General features: G+C 49.8%; 1 protein-coding gene across 1 annotated transcript; it reads left to right on the top strand.

The window, feature by feature from the left end:
* Positions 1 to 7,580: 7,580 nt before the first annotated feature.
* LAJ45_11657 (uncharacterized protein) lies at positions 7,581 to 8,177 on the top strand (the record flags this gene model as incomplete). The annotated part of the gene is made up of 1 exon (XM_046121138.1): positions 7,581 to 8,177. The coding sequence occupies one exon, from the start codon at positions 7,581 to 7,583 to the stop codon at positions 8,175 to 8,177; it is 597 nt and encodes a 198-aa protein (XP_045965672.1).
* Between the last annotated feature and the right edge of the window lie 6,759 nt (positions 8,178 to 14,936).

The raw sequence follows: 14,936 nt of genomic DNA, 5'->3' as shown, positions 1-14,936 counted from the left end.
GTTAACAGACCTAGCAACCAAGCAGTCAACGAAGGAAAAGCCTCCGCAACCGCCGCCATCGCCGCTGCCACATCCCCGCCCCTCCCCCTGCACCCATCAACAAGGGGAACCACGCCCAACAACTAAAAGGAAAAGGAAAAGAAACACCAATCCCACCAGTACCAAAATCCTACGCATCTATCGCAGCAGGAAACGCTAACCCCGAATATACTATGGTCACGAACAGGAGGAAACCCAAGCCCAAAGCGGATCCACTATTCAAACCAGAAATCACCAAAATCAACAGGGAAATAGTCATCGAAACAAATAAGGAATCACCAGTCACCCCCTCCGACATCAGAACAAGAATCAACACAAAAATCGAAAATCCAGACTGCCAGCTGATCGCCGCCAGGAAAACCTCGAAGAACAACATTGTACTAGAGACCAAATTCGCTACCCCCGCCTCGAAAGTCTTCGAATACAAACAGGAAATAGAAACAGCCCTCAGAGAACTCAAGGTCCCCTTTGTGGACATCAGGGTCAACTCCAAATGGTCCAAATTCATCGTACATGGAATCCCAACAACAATCGGAGACGGCTATGAAGCAGGACAGGTCATGGCCTCAGAAATCAGAAGCAACTACGGAACCACATTCGAAATGGCACAGATCCCCAGATGGCTCAGCAAACCCGAAGTCAGAATAGGGAAGTCACACTCGTCAATGATCATCGCACTCCCAGGACAATACACAAAGGACAACCTCGGACTGAGATACCTCACCTTATTCAACCGGCAATGCAAAAATCGACAACTACCTCCCAGCCAACTCAGAAACCCAATGCTCTAAATGCTTAGAATACGGTCACCGACATGAAAGATGCTCCCATCAAACCGGGAGATGCGGACACTGTGCAGAGGACCACCAAACAAGAGAACACCCATGCTCAGAATGCTCAGGAGGCACTAGATGTATCCACACACCCATCCGGTGCTATCACTGCAAGGCCCCCCACAAAGCAACAGACGCCAACTGCCCGGAACGCACCAAAGTCCGAATCACAAACAAACTTGGACCAGATACAAACCCAAGCCCACTACCAATACCCATCGTCATCCCAGCCCAGGACCCCCCCCAAGAAGACGCAGCCATGGATAACACCCAATGAGTCACACCAAAAGGTCAACGGCTATCGCACAGCAACTGAACTGCGCGAAAAATGAGCTCACAACAAAGTCAGTAGTGGAGGAAGCAGAACAGGACCACAACATACTCTTTCTTTTGTTACAAGAACCATGGAACAATAAAGACGGCCACCCACCGGAATCCCCTCTCTTTTATCTATTCACAGCCAGCAATAAAGGCACCAAAGCCGCTACATACATCAGGAAACACGCCAACATAAAACCAAAACACCACTACACCCATAACAACTTCATTGTCTCCGTCACGGTGGAAATCCAAAACCAAAAAAACACAAATCCTCAACATATACTCACCAGGGCGGAGCGGACCCTTCGCAGAAATCTCCCGACAAGTAACCACCATCCAAAACTGCCTCGTCATGGGAGACTTCAACAGCCACCACCAACTATGGTACGGACATAGATCCCATGACTACACCAACACAATCAGAGCAGACAAACCCGGATCCAAAAAAACTAAAAAGATGGATTGATCGAGAAAAGTTATCCCTACTCAACGAACCAGGCGAATTCACACACTTCCCCAGAAACAATAACAGACCAACCATCATCGATCTAACACTAGTCAAAGGACCAATCCTGGACCATGACGTCCGCTGGAACATCGACCGACACGGAGCAGGATCCGACCACGGGAAAACCATCCTACAACTACGAGTAGAGAAGCCCCCTCCCATCCCCAGGAGACTATGGCACCGAACGAATTGGGAAAAACTGGAAGAAAATATCTCAGGCCTCCACTTTCCCCCCGAAGCATGGGAAAGCCAGAACCACACAAAGCAATCGGTCGACTTCATACTCGAACATATAGACAACCTGATAGACCAAATAACCCCATGGAGCCAAGGACACCCTAAATCCAAGAAATGGTGGACCCCAGAGCTGAAGGAATTTAAATCAACCCTCCACATACTAGAAAGGAAAGCTAGAAACACCCAAAAGGACGAGGACAGGGAATCTTTCAGGAAGACCAGCAGGAAATGGACGGCAGCAATCCGAAAAGCCAAGGCAGAACAAAGGGAAAAAGAACTCATGGAAGCCAAGGGCAGCGCCATTTGGAAACTAATCAACACGGGGAAAAGAAGGGACTCTACAATCCCAACTATACAAGGTGAAGAAACTTTTGCGGGGAAGTGCCAAGCTCTAAGAGCCCAACTCTTCCCCACAAATTGGACGTCCCCCGACAACCCCCCACTCCAAATCAGACCCCCCTCTTTTGACCTTAGTGACGATTTCCAGGAAGTAACAACAGAAGAAATTACATCCGCAATCAGATCATGCCCGACACACTCGGCCACCGGACCCGATAACATCCCATACCCGTTTATACAGGCAACAATCAAGGCAAACACCCAACTCTTCCAAGACATGTTCTCGGCCATGCTCCGACATGGAGTCCAGCCGGATCGATGGAAAGCGGCAAAATGCATACCGATCCCGAAACCAGGAAAATCCGACTATTCGTCAGCCAAAGCCTACCGACCCATCTCCCTATTACAATGCTTCAGCAAAGTACTGGAAAAGATAGTGGCAACAAGACTATGCACCGCCGGATCCATCCTGGAGACGCTTAGCAAAGACCAGTTTGGAGGAAGACCAACAATCTCAGCGATCGATGCCCTACTACGGACCCTTACGCCCATACAACAAAACCTCCTAATTAAACGAACCACAGGAACCACTCCAGACAGACCAGCCCTCCTCACAAACGATATACAGGGAGCCTTCAACTGCGTCAACCACCTCCTACTCGCAGAAATCATGACCCAACAAAAATTCCCGACCTACCTAACCAACTGGTGCAAGGAATTCAACACCAACCGAACACTCCAATTCCAATTTAACCACGAACTGGAACCACCACAACCATATGCCTCAGGACTACCCCAAGGCTCCCCCCTCTCCCCAGTATTATTCATGATATACGCCGGGGTGATAACAGACCCCACCAACTCCCCTAAAGAAACCAACACCACCTATATCGACGACGATGCACTCGTACAACTCGCAAAGTCCCCCCTCTACATCACCAAAAGACTCAACGAAAGAATGGCGAAAAGGGTCAAAAAAGCAGCACCCCTCAACATCAAATACGAACCTCAGAAATCCGACCTGGTCTTCTTCAAACCCACATCGTCGAATACTCCAACTCCCAGAAACTCGGTAACAATCGCAAAAGAAGAAATCCAACCTAAAAATAGACTCAAATATGTTGGAGTCTGGCTGGACTCAAACCTCTCCTTCCGACCCCACATCGAAGAAACCATCGCCAAAGGCCTTAAAGCCCTAAGCAGAATCAGGAACATCGCAGACCTCCCCGGAACAACAGTAAAATCCATCCACCACCTCATCGTCCAAGGCTTCCTCCCCACCATCCTATGGGGATCGGAGGCATGGTGGACGGGAGCCGACCACATCCTCCGATCACTATCCCCACTCTATAACGAAGCTGCCAGGATAGTAACAGGCCTACCCCGCTGGACAAAAACCGAAAGACTGCTGAAAGAGGCAGCACTCCCCCCACTCGAACACCTCCTCAACCACAAATCACGAAAATACGGGACCCGAATCCTTTGCCATCCTGCCGACCACCCACTCAACGAAGGAGTTATACAGCTCCTCCCCACCAGAATAAAAAACACAAAAGGCACAGGCCTACACCGGATAGCATCACTCATGTTACCCTTCCAAGAACCAGGCAACCGCAGAGAGAGATGGATCCAAAACGACACCCTCACCAAACGCATGCTGGAAGAATGGAACTCCATCCCATGCACCAATTACCACGAGCCAGGAACCCTTAAGATTCACCCCAAACGAGCAAAACTCCCCCGATCCAAAGCGAAACTCATACATCGCATACGATGCCAAGTTACCAGAATAGACAGACACACAGCATTCATGGAACCCGAACCCTGCCAATGTGGCTCGGAACAATCCTCCAGACACACCATGATCGACTGCCCGCGATGGGCCCAGATACGAAGGCCACTTATGGATAAAATCCCAGGACCGCACACCTGGGAAAACTGGCTATTCACCAACCTCAACGTAGACCTGATTCTACAATTCGCATCAAAAACCAACCTACTCGACTGGTACGAAATGGACGAGGAGGACCCGGAGGAATGATGATAGGCTTCTTTGTTTTCTCTTTCCTTTTCTGTACCTTCCTTTGATCTTCGTTGCTTTCCGTCTTTTTTCTTTTCTGTTCTGTTCGGTCTCCTTTGTTTTTCCTATGTTTATGGCGATGGATCCGGCGTGCGATAAGTCTTGTACTTCAAAGCAATATAAAAACTATCTATCTATCTATCTTCTGTATTTCTTTATCGCAACCATTTGTCCGTACCTGGCATATTATATCAGGCAGGACCACTTCTATATCTACGCTGGTTCTCAATACATACGCTATTACTTCTCTTCTTCACGAAGACCCTCGCACCTCGCTTGACCTTGCTTGATCTCGCTTGACTAAATCGACAGCTTCTACTGTCGCATATCGTACCCTGCGGAATACGTGCTATCACCGCCCCTTGAGATAATCCCAGAGTGCCTTCAACTCAACTTGGGATAGGGCATATATTGGTCCCCACGGTGGTTGTTTGCCTTCTTCCAATACTATTTTCATATCATGGGATGATCGATGTGGCGTAAGCGCAGAAGCATCATATTCTTCAAACATATGGATATAACGGTGGAACTCTTCCGGTATCAGTTGGTTAATATCGATGGTAGATTTTTCAGTCGCCGAAACGGTAATGGTGTGAGTTTCCGGTAGGGGAATTGATATGCCATGAACCGTAACTGTGGTTCCACTAAGCGAACAATGTTGACAGCAGCTTTGAGAATCGAAAATGAGCAAATTTTCTTTTGGTCGAATCGTGACGTCATGGCGTCGCATCCAAGGTATCCCCATCACAATCGGATAATGTCCCAACTTTGTTACAAAACATGACGCAGTCTCTCGATGGCCATGAATGTCTAGTGAGACGTCAACAATATGGGTAATCTTTCCTGACTTGATTGGTCTGCCGTCTATAACATCTACGTGGCGCGGCATTTTGAGAGAGGTCATGGTGAGATTATTGTGGCGTGCAAAAGATTCATCGATGAAAGCATATCCTGATGCTCCGGTATCAATAAGGGCGTAGGTGGGTACGAAAGTATTTTTATTCTGTGAGATTGAACAAGTTACTACAAATTGGTTCCCATCCATTTCCTCCTCTGATACCGAAAAACCAGAAATATGCAATTCTGAAAAATCCTTAAATGGTCCCTGTGCTAAGCCACTTAGTGCAGGGACAAATCTTTTGCCGACTCGTTATCGCTTCCGCCGTTTTCCTCCACTCTCAATGCTGCTCCCCTCATCACCGGTCTTCTTGGTTGGTTTGCAGTTCCCCTCGCTTGGGGGCAATCTCTAATCATGTGTCCGACGCCTCCGCAATAGAAACATCGGCCCTCAGCTAAGCGGGCATTTCTCTCAGTAGGGGTGGGGCGACGACGTCCCCCGGACAAATCCATCGGTACATCACCTCCCGGGCGGAACGAGGGATGGTTCTCAGGGGTAGGTGCATTAACAGCTGGGGCAGTAGCGCGAGGAGTAGGGGCAGGATTCCCTGGTGGGGGGCGAGGGGTCGGAGTAGCAGTAGCATTCCAAGGCTTTTTATTTCCTCGCTTAGCCTCTGCCGCTCGACGTCGATTATCTAACCGTTGCAAGAGCGTCGCACATGCATCTACCGTCGCATGAGTTTCATGGTGTATCATTGATTCATCGAGTTCCGCATTAATGCCTTCCATCAAAGCCTCATTCCTAGAGACTTCATCCATCCCCGACTCGGCAGCATACCGTTGGAATTCGGCAAAGTAGTCAGCAAAGGTTCGGTTTCGTTGACGGATGTTCCTAAGGTTCCTCCTAGCCGTGCGTATTCGATCCGGATCCCCGAAAGCAGTATCCAAGATTTCATAAAACCGTAACATGGAAGGCAAAGCGATGCCTTCTTCTCCGACATATTGTAAGAACTGATTAGCGGCAATACCCTCCAATCGACTAAACGCATAGGATAACTTGGACTGTAGTGTGGGAAAACGATCGGCATTTCCCAAGAGCTTAATCCTCATCTGTTGCTTGGATAGATGCAATCTTTCTCGATCGCGATCTCCCCTAAACACCTCAGGATCTGGGAGCTTCTCCGAGCGCTGAGTAGTAGCCACAATGGGTGACATGGGAGGTGCAGGTGGGGCATCATCACCACCAATCGGTTCTTCATCAGGGGCGACCACCTCAACAGCAACTCGTTGAGTTCGAGCAGCAGCAAGATCTCGTTCGAACATCTCCCTTGCGTTTCCAGCCTCTCTTTCTACCTCCTGCAAGTCCGTTGCATACTGAGCAAGACCATGTTGGGCCCTTTGAAGAAGTGCATAAGCTTCTATTCCGACAGTATTATCGACCTGTGGGTGTTCTTGGAAAAAGGTTTGAAGGGTATCACTTAGTTGCTGGTAATCGATCGGGGCGTGTTCCGACATTGTAGACTATAGTGTTGTATTGGTTGGCAATGGAGGACGCAATCTGGTGTAACGGGTGTCTATGGGCGTAGGAACTATAGTGCCAAGGAATACAACCGAGGCGAAGACGTAGCAATAGGTATTCGAGACTATGGCTATGGGCCGGTTCTACCTGGTATGACAAACCAGTCGAACCCTATGACGAAACGTGGAACAAAAGTATTATTCAGGGAGTAAATACAGAAGATTGCGTGAAGAGAAGAGGAAAGGAAGGAAAACATGAAAAGGCACGAGACAACACCCCTTTATATATCCAGCCCCTAGTCCGTTGATGACTCATACCCCGCGTAATGGAAACCAAAAGAACATGAAAGAAAACCCATTACAAATCATAGTCCAACTGCGCGATTCCTTCTCTTCACAACCCAATCTATCACCTTAGCTGAAATATAATATTGCCGTTACATTTCGGCTTGACCAATGCTCCTGCGTCATTTCAGGTCATGGTCAATACCATATTCAAGGATCTTCTAGATCAAGGCGTTGTAGTCTATTTGGATGACATCTTAATGTATTCAAAGACTAGAGAAGAGTATACGACTCTTGTACGGGAGGTTTTGGAACGACTGCAACGACACCATCTATACGGAAACCTCGAGAAAACGAAGTGGTATCAACAGGAGGTAGAATTCCTGGGATTCAAACTATCAGGAAAAGGGAACCGAGTATCACCAAAGAAAGCCCAGGCGATCGAGGGTTGGTTAGCCCCAACCAAGGTCAAGGAACTTCAATGCTTCCTTGGTTTCGCCAATTTCCTAAAACAGTTTATCCACCGATACTCTGAGGTTTGCAGGCCTATGACCGATCTCCTGAAGAAAGGTGCTGTATGGAAATGGGCAGGGAACAGCAAGATGCGTTCGACGAGCTCAAGAGAAGATTTACGTCTGCTCCAATACTCCGACACTATGACGAACACCCTGAAGCAATCGTGGAGACCGATGCGAGTGACTGGGCTGAGGCCGCAGTACTCTCTCAGGTGTTCGAGGACGGTATTCTACATCCGGTAGCTTACCACTCTCGCAAGTTCAACGAGGCAGAGGTTAACTATGAGATCTATGACAAGGAGATGCTCGCAATAGTTTCTGCTCTTTTGACTTGGAGACATTGGCTGCAAGGGACGGACATCCCTATCCAGATACATTCGGATCACCAAAACCTGCAGTATTTCACAACGACCAAGAAGTTGTCCAGAAGACAAGCCAGATGGGCCGAGAAGATAGCACCTTTTCGCTTCAAGATCCATTACCGACCAGGCGAAAAGAACGGCAAGCCAGATGCACTCACAAGGCATCCGGAGTTCGCGATGGAAGGGAGAGTAATGCGTGAGCAGCCCGTAAAACAGCTACTCAGCGCAGAACAGTTTGTCAGAAAATCACGGATCAGCGTAAAAACTGGGCCTGAAGTGATTGGCTACCCCGAAGAGGAATGAAATCAGTTGGATCAGTGGTACGACATACCGAGCGTAGAGCTGCCTCAGCCACTACAGGGTTGGTATGAACAGGAAAGACGATGGGTTCGGAGGATGGTCCCGGATGAACACCTCCCTGACTCAAACCTTGAGATCTTTGGACCACCGGAGGTTGCTATCGTAAAGGTAGAGACTGCCGCTGAATGGAGTCCCGATTCGAATGACCCCACCCACGATGGTCGATGGGTAGTACCGGGCTACGCGGTCAAGCAGGTCATTGAGGAACATCATGATGGTGTTTGGGGAAATGGCCAGTGCTAAGCGATAATTCTGTAGCGTTTAAACTGATGATATTGTAAACCGGATTCCCTTGACTTTGATGGTTGATGATACCCTCAAGTCTTCGCAGAATCAAGCCCTATTTATACATGTTGGGACCTATGCCAAGGCCCGCTTTCTAATACTAACTGATACAACGATAATAGAATAAGATAACGCTCCCGAAGATAACCCAGATAGAAAAGCGCCCCCGCATAGTCCCGTCCTCCATTCTAATTCCGACACGTAACCATGAACTTTGCAATTGCCAGTCATCGGATTGTACCATACTATTATCCTAGACCTACTTCTCTAAGTAGAACAGCCTACAGCCGTAAGCCCCGCTTACTATTCTCTTTTGGGTGAGACACCCAACAGTAAGCGTGCCGTCATAATAGTATGGCCTAGCGTGGTGACACCGCGTGCCCCCACACTACCCGATACCTTTCTATGCTTGCCCTTCCGTCACCCGACCGGCCTTACATCACAACCCGTCACTCGTATTTCTCACTGTCCTAAGCCTGTAGAACAGTGCTTCCGTAGTTCCTGTAACACTACTCCCCCTTCCTAGACGTCGCCCTCGACCGTTAAAACCCTTTCTATGATAAAAACCCTGTGGGAAAAGTCGTAGAGTAGGGAAAGGTATCGAGCTTAGTCTCGCCTGTTCCGTTGTCGTTTAGGAGCCCGGTCATTATCGATCGCTGGGTCTTGACTTCGCGTGTGGGGTCGTATGTTCGAGATTGGCTGGAAGTTCTTGTCTGCCAATGCCTCCTGTGGCTCGGGTGTTGCCAGTCGCTTTCGTGTATTCTGTTTTCGGGTGGGGTCTGGGTCCTCACGATAGGTTCGCAGCAACATCTCGTGAAAGACATCATGAACCTTCCATTCTACTGGAAGCTCCAGGCGGTAAGCCCGATTGCCCACCACTGCCGACACTGCGAACGGCCCTGTAAACTTGTCTGACCACTTGGAGTACCTCCAAGGTTCCGAGTATCCAGCAAGACTTTCTGACCGATAGTGAACCGCTGTACTGCCGGTCCTGGCTTTGACGCCATCCTATCAAAGGTCTTCTGTAGCGTATCTCTCGCTAACTCATGAGCCGTAATGATCTCATCCAAGTGGTTGTTCCCGTTGGCGTCTAATCGTTCGATCTCTGCATCCGTAGGCCAATCCGTTCGAGGGTGGAAGCCATAATTGCAGTAGAACGGCGATTGCCCCGTCGACGTATGCTTCGCATTGTTGTAGGCGTATTCACAGATAGGTAACAGGTCCTTCCATTTCTTGCCTGTTCCTGCCGTATATGCCCGAATATAACCTTCCATGTGTTGGTTGGTCCGCTCTGTTTGGCCGTCGGTTTGGGGGTGGAATGAGGTGGAGAGTCTTCTACGAATCCCCAGTCTGTCCGTAATTGCCGCCCAGAATGCTGACACGAACTGCATTCCTCTGTCTGAGACGATGCTCCTAGGAAGTCCGTGGAAACGCCAGATGTCTTTGACGAATGCGTTGGCGGTTTGTTCCGCGTTGATTCCCGTCATTGGAATGAAGTGAGCCATCTTCGTAAAACGGTCCACGACTACCAATACGTTGCGGAATCCTGATTTCTCCTTAGGTATTTCTACTACGAAATCCATCGAGATATCAGTCCAAGGTGTGGTGGCTAACTCTAGGGGTTGAGGGAGTGACAAGTGTCTCCGACGTTGCTTGGCTCTCTGGCATACATCGCAAGTCTTGACGAAGTTGGCTACATCCGTGGACATTCCTGGCCACCAGTAGTTCCTATCAATCAACTCAAGGGTTTTATCCCTTCCTAGATGCCCCGCTACGGGTCGATCATGATGTTCCTCCATGACCTGCTTGACCGCGTAGCCCGGTACTACCCATCGACCATCGTGGGTGGGGTCATTCGAATCGGGACTCCATTCAGCGGCAGGCTCTACCTTTACGATAGCGGCCTCCGGTGGTCCGAAGATCTCAAGGTTTGAGTCAGGGAGGTGTTCATCCGGAACCATCCTCCGAACCCATCGTCTTTCCTGTTCATACCAACCCTGTAGTGGCTGAGGCAGCTCTACGCTCGGTATGTTGTACCACTGATCCAACTGATTCCATTCCTTTTCGGGGATGCCAACCACTTCGGACCCAGTTTCTACGCTGGTCCGTGATTTTCTGACAAACTGTTCTGCGCTGAGTAGCTGTTTTACGGGCTGCTCACGCATTACTCCCCCTTCCATTGCGAACTCCGGACGCCTTGTAAGTGCATCTGGCTTGCCGTTCTTTTCGCCTGGTCGGTAATGGATCTTGAAGCGAAAAGGTGCTATCTTCTCGGCCCATCTGGCTTGTCTTCTCGACAACCTCTTGGTCGTTGTGAAATACTGCAGGTTTTGGTGATCCGAATGTATCTGGATAGGGATGTCCGTCCCTTCCAGCCAATGTCTCCAAGTCAAGAGGGCAGAAACTATTGCGAGCATCTCCTTGTCGTAGATCTCATAGTTAACCTCTGCCTCGTTGAACTTGCGAGAGTGGTAAGCTACCGGATGTAGAATACCGTCCTCGAACACCTGAGAGAGTACGGCGGCCTCAGCCCAGTCACTCGCATCAGTTTCCACGATTGCTTCGCGGTGTTCGTCATAGTGTCGGAGTATTGGAGCAGACGAAAATCTCCTTTTGAGCTCGTCGAACGCATCTTGCTGTTCCCTGCCCCATTTCCATACGGAACCTTTCTTCAGGAGGTCGGTCATAGGTCTGCAAACCTCGGAGTATCGGTGGATGAACCGTCTTAGGAAATTGGCGAAACCGAGGAAGCATTGAAGTTCCTTGACCTTGGTTGGGGCTAACCAACCTTCGATCGCCTGGACTTTCTTTGGTGATACTCGGTTCCCTTTTCCTGATAGTATAAATCCCAGGAATTCTACCTCCTGTTGATACCACTCCGTTTTCTCGAGGTTTCCGTATAGATGGTGTCGTCGCAGTCGCTCCAAAACTTCCCGTACAAGAGTCGTATGCTCTTCTCTAGTCTTCGAATACATTAAGATGTCATCCAAGTAGACTACTACGCCTTGATCTAGAAGATCCTTGAATATGGTATTGACCATGACCTGAAACGACGCAGGAGCGTTGGTCAAGCCAAAAGGCATTACCCTATATTCGAAGAGGCCGTATTTCGTTCGGAAAGCGGTTTTCCATTCTTCGCCCTTAGCAATCCTAATCAGATTATAGCCATTTTTCAGGTCTATTTTCGTGAAGTAGAGTGCTCCTTTCGTTGCGTCGGCCAGCTCGTTCATGAGCGGCAGTGGATAACGGTTCTTGATTGTGATTCCATTCAAGCCGCGAAAATCGACACATAACCGAAGTTTACCATTAGCTTTCGGAACGAACAGGACGGGTGCCGCTGCTGGGCTAGTGGAGGGAACTACTTTGCCAGAGGGCAAGTTCTCGTCCAAATACTCCCGGAGTGCCTTATCCTCAGGTGGGGAGAGCGAATAGATTGGTCCCCACGGCGGCTGCTTTCCTTCCATAAGAGGAATGGTGTGATCCCATTCAGAGTGATCAGGTAGTCGAGCGGCTCCTTCCTTGGAGAACACGTCGGCATATTCCTGAAACTCCACCGGTATAGCACTAACGAGAGCCTCGTTTACCGATGCTCTTGCCCAAAAGGGGTGTTGCTCGATCGTCATCTGCTTCTTGGGTGACGCCCTCAACAGCCTGATGACCAGCTCTTCTGGGTCTTGATCGTATATGTCTTCGACTGATACGAAGCATCCATGGACTATACAGTTGTTGCTATGGAAGCTGACACTGTTGCGTCCCCAATGGATGGTTGGTTGATGCTCTTTGAGCCATCGATGTGGTATGACGAGGTCCTCTCCTGCGAACGAGCCAACCTCACAGGTGATAGCCCTGTCTAGATGGTTGCCGATGCGGAGGGTAAGGGGTTGAGTGATGTGAGTGCCGGAATTGGGCATAGGGGTACCGTCGGCCTGTCTGATGATGAGAGGCTTTGGTCGAGGTTGAGTGGGTATTTTCGCGCGGTGGATACAGTCCCAGGACATGATCCAGTCCTCTGTGCCACTGTCCAAGAGTGCGTTGACTGTTGCGACATGTTTGTTACTAGTTGCGGGGTGATCCCAAGAGATCTCGATCTCGAGGCGGGTTTCTTGTGTGTTGGAAGACATGTTTGTATGTTGGTTTTTGATAAAGGTTTTGTATTGGTTCTGGGTGTGGTTTTCGATGGTTTTTCCTTGTTGAGCGCAGGGTGAGGGGGTTTATATAGAGAGTTCGAGTGTTTGATGAAGATCATGGTACAACACTTACGCACCAGGCGTTTCGGGGTGTAACCCCATCCTCAGAGTGTGTGTAAAGAGAATTGAATTTCCGCGCGTATAACAAAACAAATATAGAAAATCTCGTGGCCAACCCATAAAAATAACCGTAATACATAAAACCCTTGTTTCCATAACCCAAAGTAGAAAGAAACCCGTAATCGCAACATGAGATACCGAAAAATAGAAATACCCAATCAATTTTGATCCTCCAAAGTTGTAATCCTTGCCCTAAATGCCTCATTCTGGGGGCCCAATTTCCGCTTCTTTTCACCCTCCCTTCCGTTGTCCTTTCCTCCGGAAGGATACCGTTTCCTCTTCAGGTCGGTTAACCTGACCTTACTTGTCGCCACGCAATCTTTCGCGAAGTGGTTATCTCTACCACAACGGAAACACTTTCCTTCCTTTTGCCACTTCTCCTTTTCGTCCTTGGTGACACCCAAGTCATCCGAGGCCTTGGAGTTGTGTGTTGGCGCGGAAAAAGTTTTCCGAGGTGCGGGGTTGCGCGATTTTCGCCGTTCCGATTTTTCCTCACGAGGTTTCACGACATCCTTGCCACGTAAGATCTCTTTCCAGGCCTTCACCTCGTGATCCTTACGTCCGACCTTCCTAACCCAGGCTAGCCATTCCGCGAAATCTTCTGGTTCCTCGATCGCATTCGAGAGGCGTTGTTCCAGCGAGGAGTTTATTCCTGTTAGGATCATGGATTTCATTACGATGGGTCCGACCTTCGCGTCCCATTCCAGATTCTGCATCTCATTGATGTAGTCATCGATCATGCCAGTTTGACGGAGCTTATCCATCTTCTGTTTGGCTTGTTCTTGACTTGTTCGATTGCCGTACTGAATCCGTAATTCGTTTTTGAAATTCTCCCATGTTCCGATGCTGGGGTCTACCGATAGTCGCTCCACGAAGTTTCGCCAGAATTTTGCCGCACTCCCGGTAAGTTCGAGGGATGCCCACAGGATCTTAGTTTGGTCGTCCCACCGGACTTTCCTCTGAAGTTCAATTAAGACTTCCATTTGGTCGATCCAGTGTCGTACGTCTTCGTCGGCTTTTCCGGAGAAGGGGATTTTTGCCTGTTTTGGCGTATCTCCCAGGGTGGCGCGAGGGGGGTGCATGAGGTCTACCTCTTGCTGCCTGTTACGGCGTCTTCGCTCCTCCCTTCTTCTCTGCCTTCGTTCGCGTGCTCGACGATCGTCCTCTGAATCGGAGGAGCTGGATGAGTCTGAGGGGGATGGGTCTCGTGGTCTTGCGCGGTTTCCGCCGTTGCCGTTATTGCCGTTTCCTCCCTTGCCCCCTTGCTCACTTTGCTGGCTTCTTGCTTCGGAGTGAGGGGGTACGGGGGTTTTGTTCCCTGATCCTTCCGGTCTCTCTCCGGAATTGCTAGGGGGGTTCTGTGGAGGTTGGGGGGGTGCTACGCCTCCGCCTCCTGAGCCTTGGGGGGCTGCTGCCGTCCTATTGGCTGCTACCCTCATTTGCTCAATAATCTCCTCCAGGTTCTTCTTCGTACCTGCGAACTGGTCTTCCATCGCAGCTTGTCTGTCCCGTTCCATCCTTTCGAGGGCAGCCATAACCTCCGCGGGTATCTGCACAGGGCCATCTTTTGGGAGTTGTTGGACGAAGTTGGTCAACGCGTTTATGTGCTGATCCTGTCGTTCCTGCCTTTCCTGATGCGCCCTAGTTGCTTCGACGATCTGCCCAAGGACTTGGCCGAGGTTGCTGGTAGCGGCGGTGGATTCCGCCCGTAGCTGAGCCATGACTTGGTTGAGCTGATTGTCCCGCTCGGCTCTGTCCCCAGCGAACTTGGCGTGGAGGTCCTCGACGATCTTGTTGGTATACTCCTGCTGCTGCCGGGTGAGCTCCCTGAGTATGGGGATATCCCGCACGTGCATGCTGAGTTCCTCGATCCCGCGGCTGAGCTGCTGTACCACGGGAGCCCCTTGTCGCTGGACCTCTTGCCCGATAAGGTCGCCAAAAGGGTTCTCCACTCGTCGTTCCTCTACGTCCATGTTGGTATCCTCGTCGTCGTCCATTACCCGAGGCACCGAGGGCCTCTGAGTAGAGGATTTCTCTCTGATTGGGGTGACGTAGGGGGAGAACTCCCGGTGGTCTACCTGCCGCCTCCTCGCCTGCCCATAGGATTCTT

Source organism: Morchella importuna (assembly GCF_003444635.1).
Source record: "Morchella importuna strain M04M26 chromosome Unknown Morimp01GS081, whole genome shotgun sequence".
NCBI classification, from domain to species: domain Eukaryota; kingdom Fungi; phylum Ascomycota; class Pezizomycetes; order Pezizales; family Morchellaceae; genus Morchella; species Morchella importuna.
The sequence above is the reverse complement of the archived record's forward strand: the minus strand, read 5'-3'. Positions and strand labels throughout refer to the sequence as shown.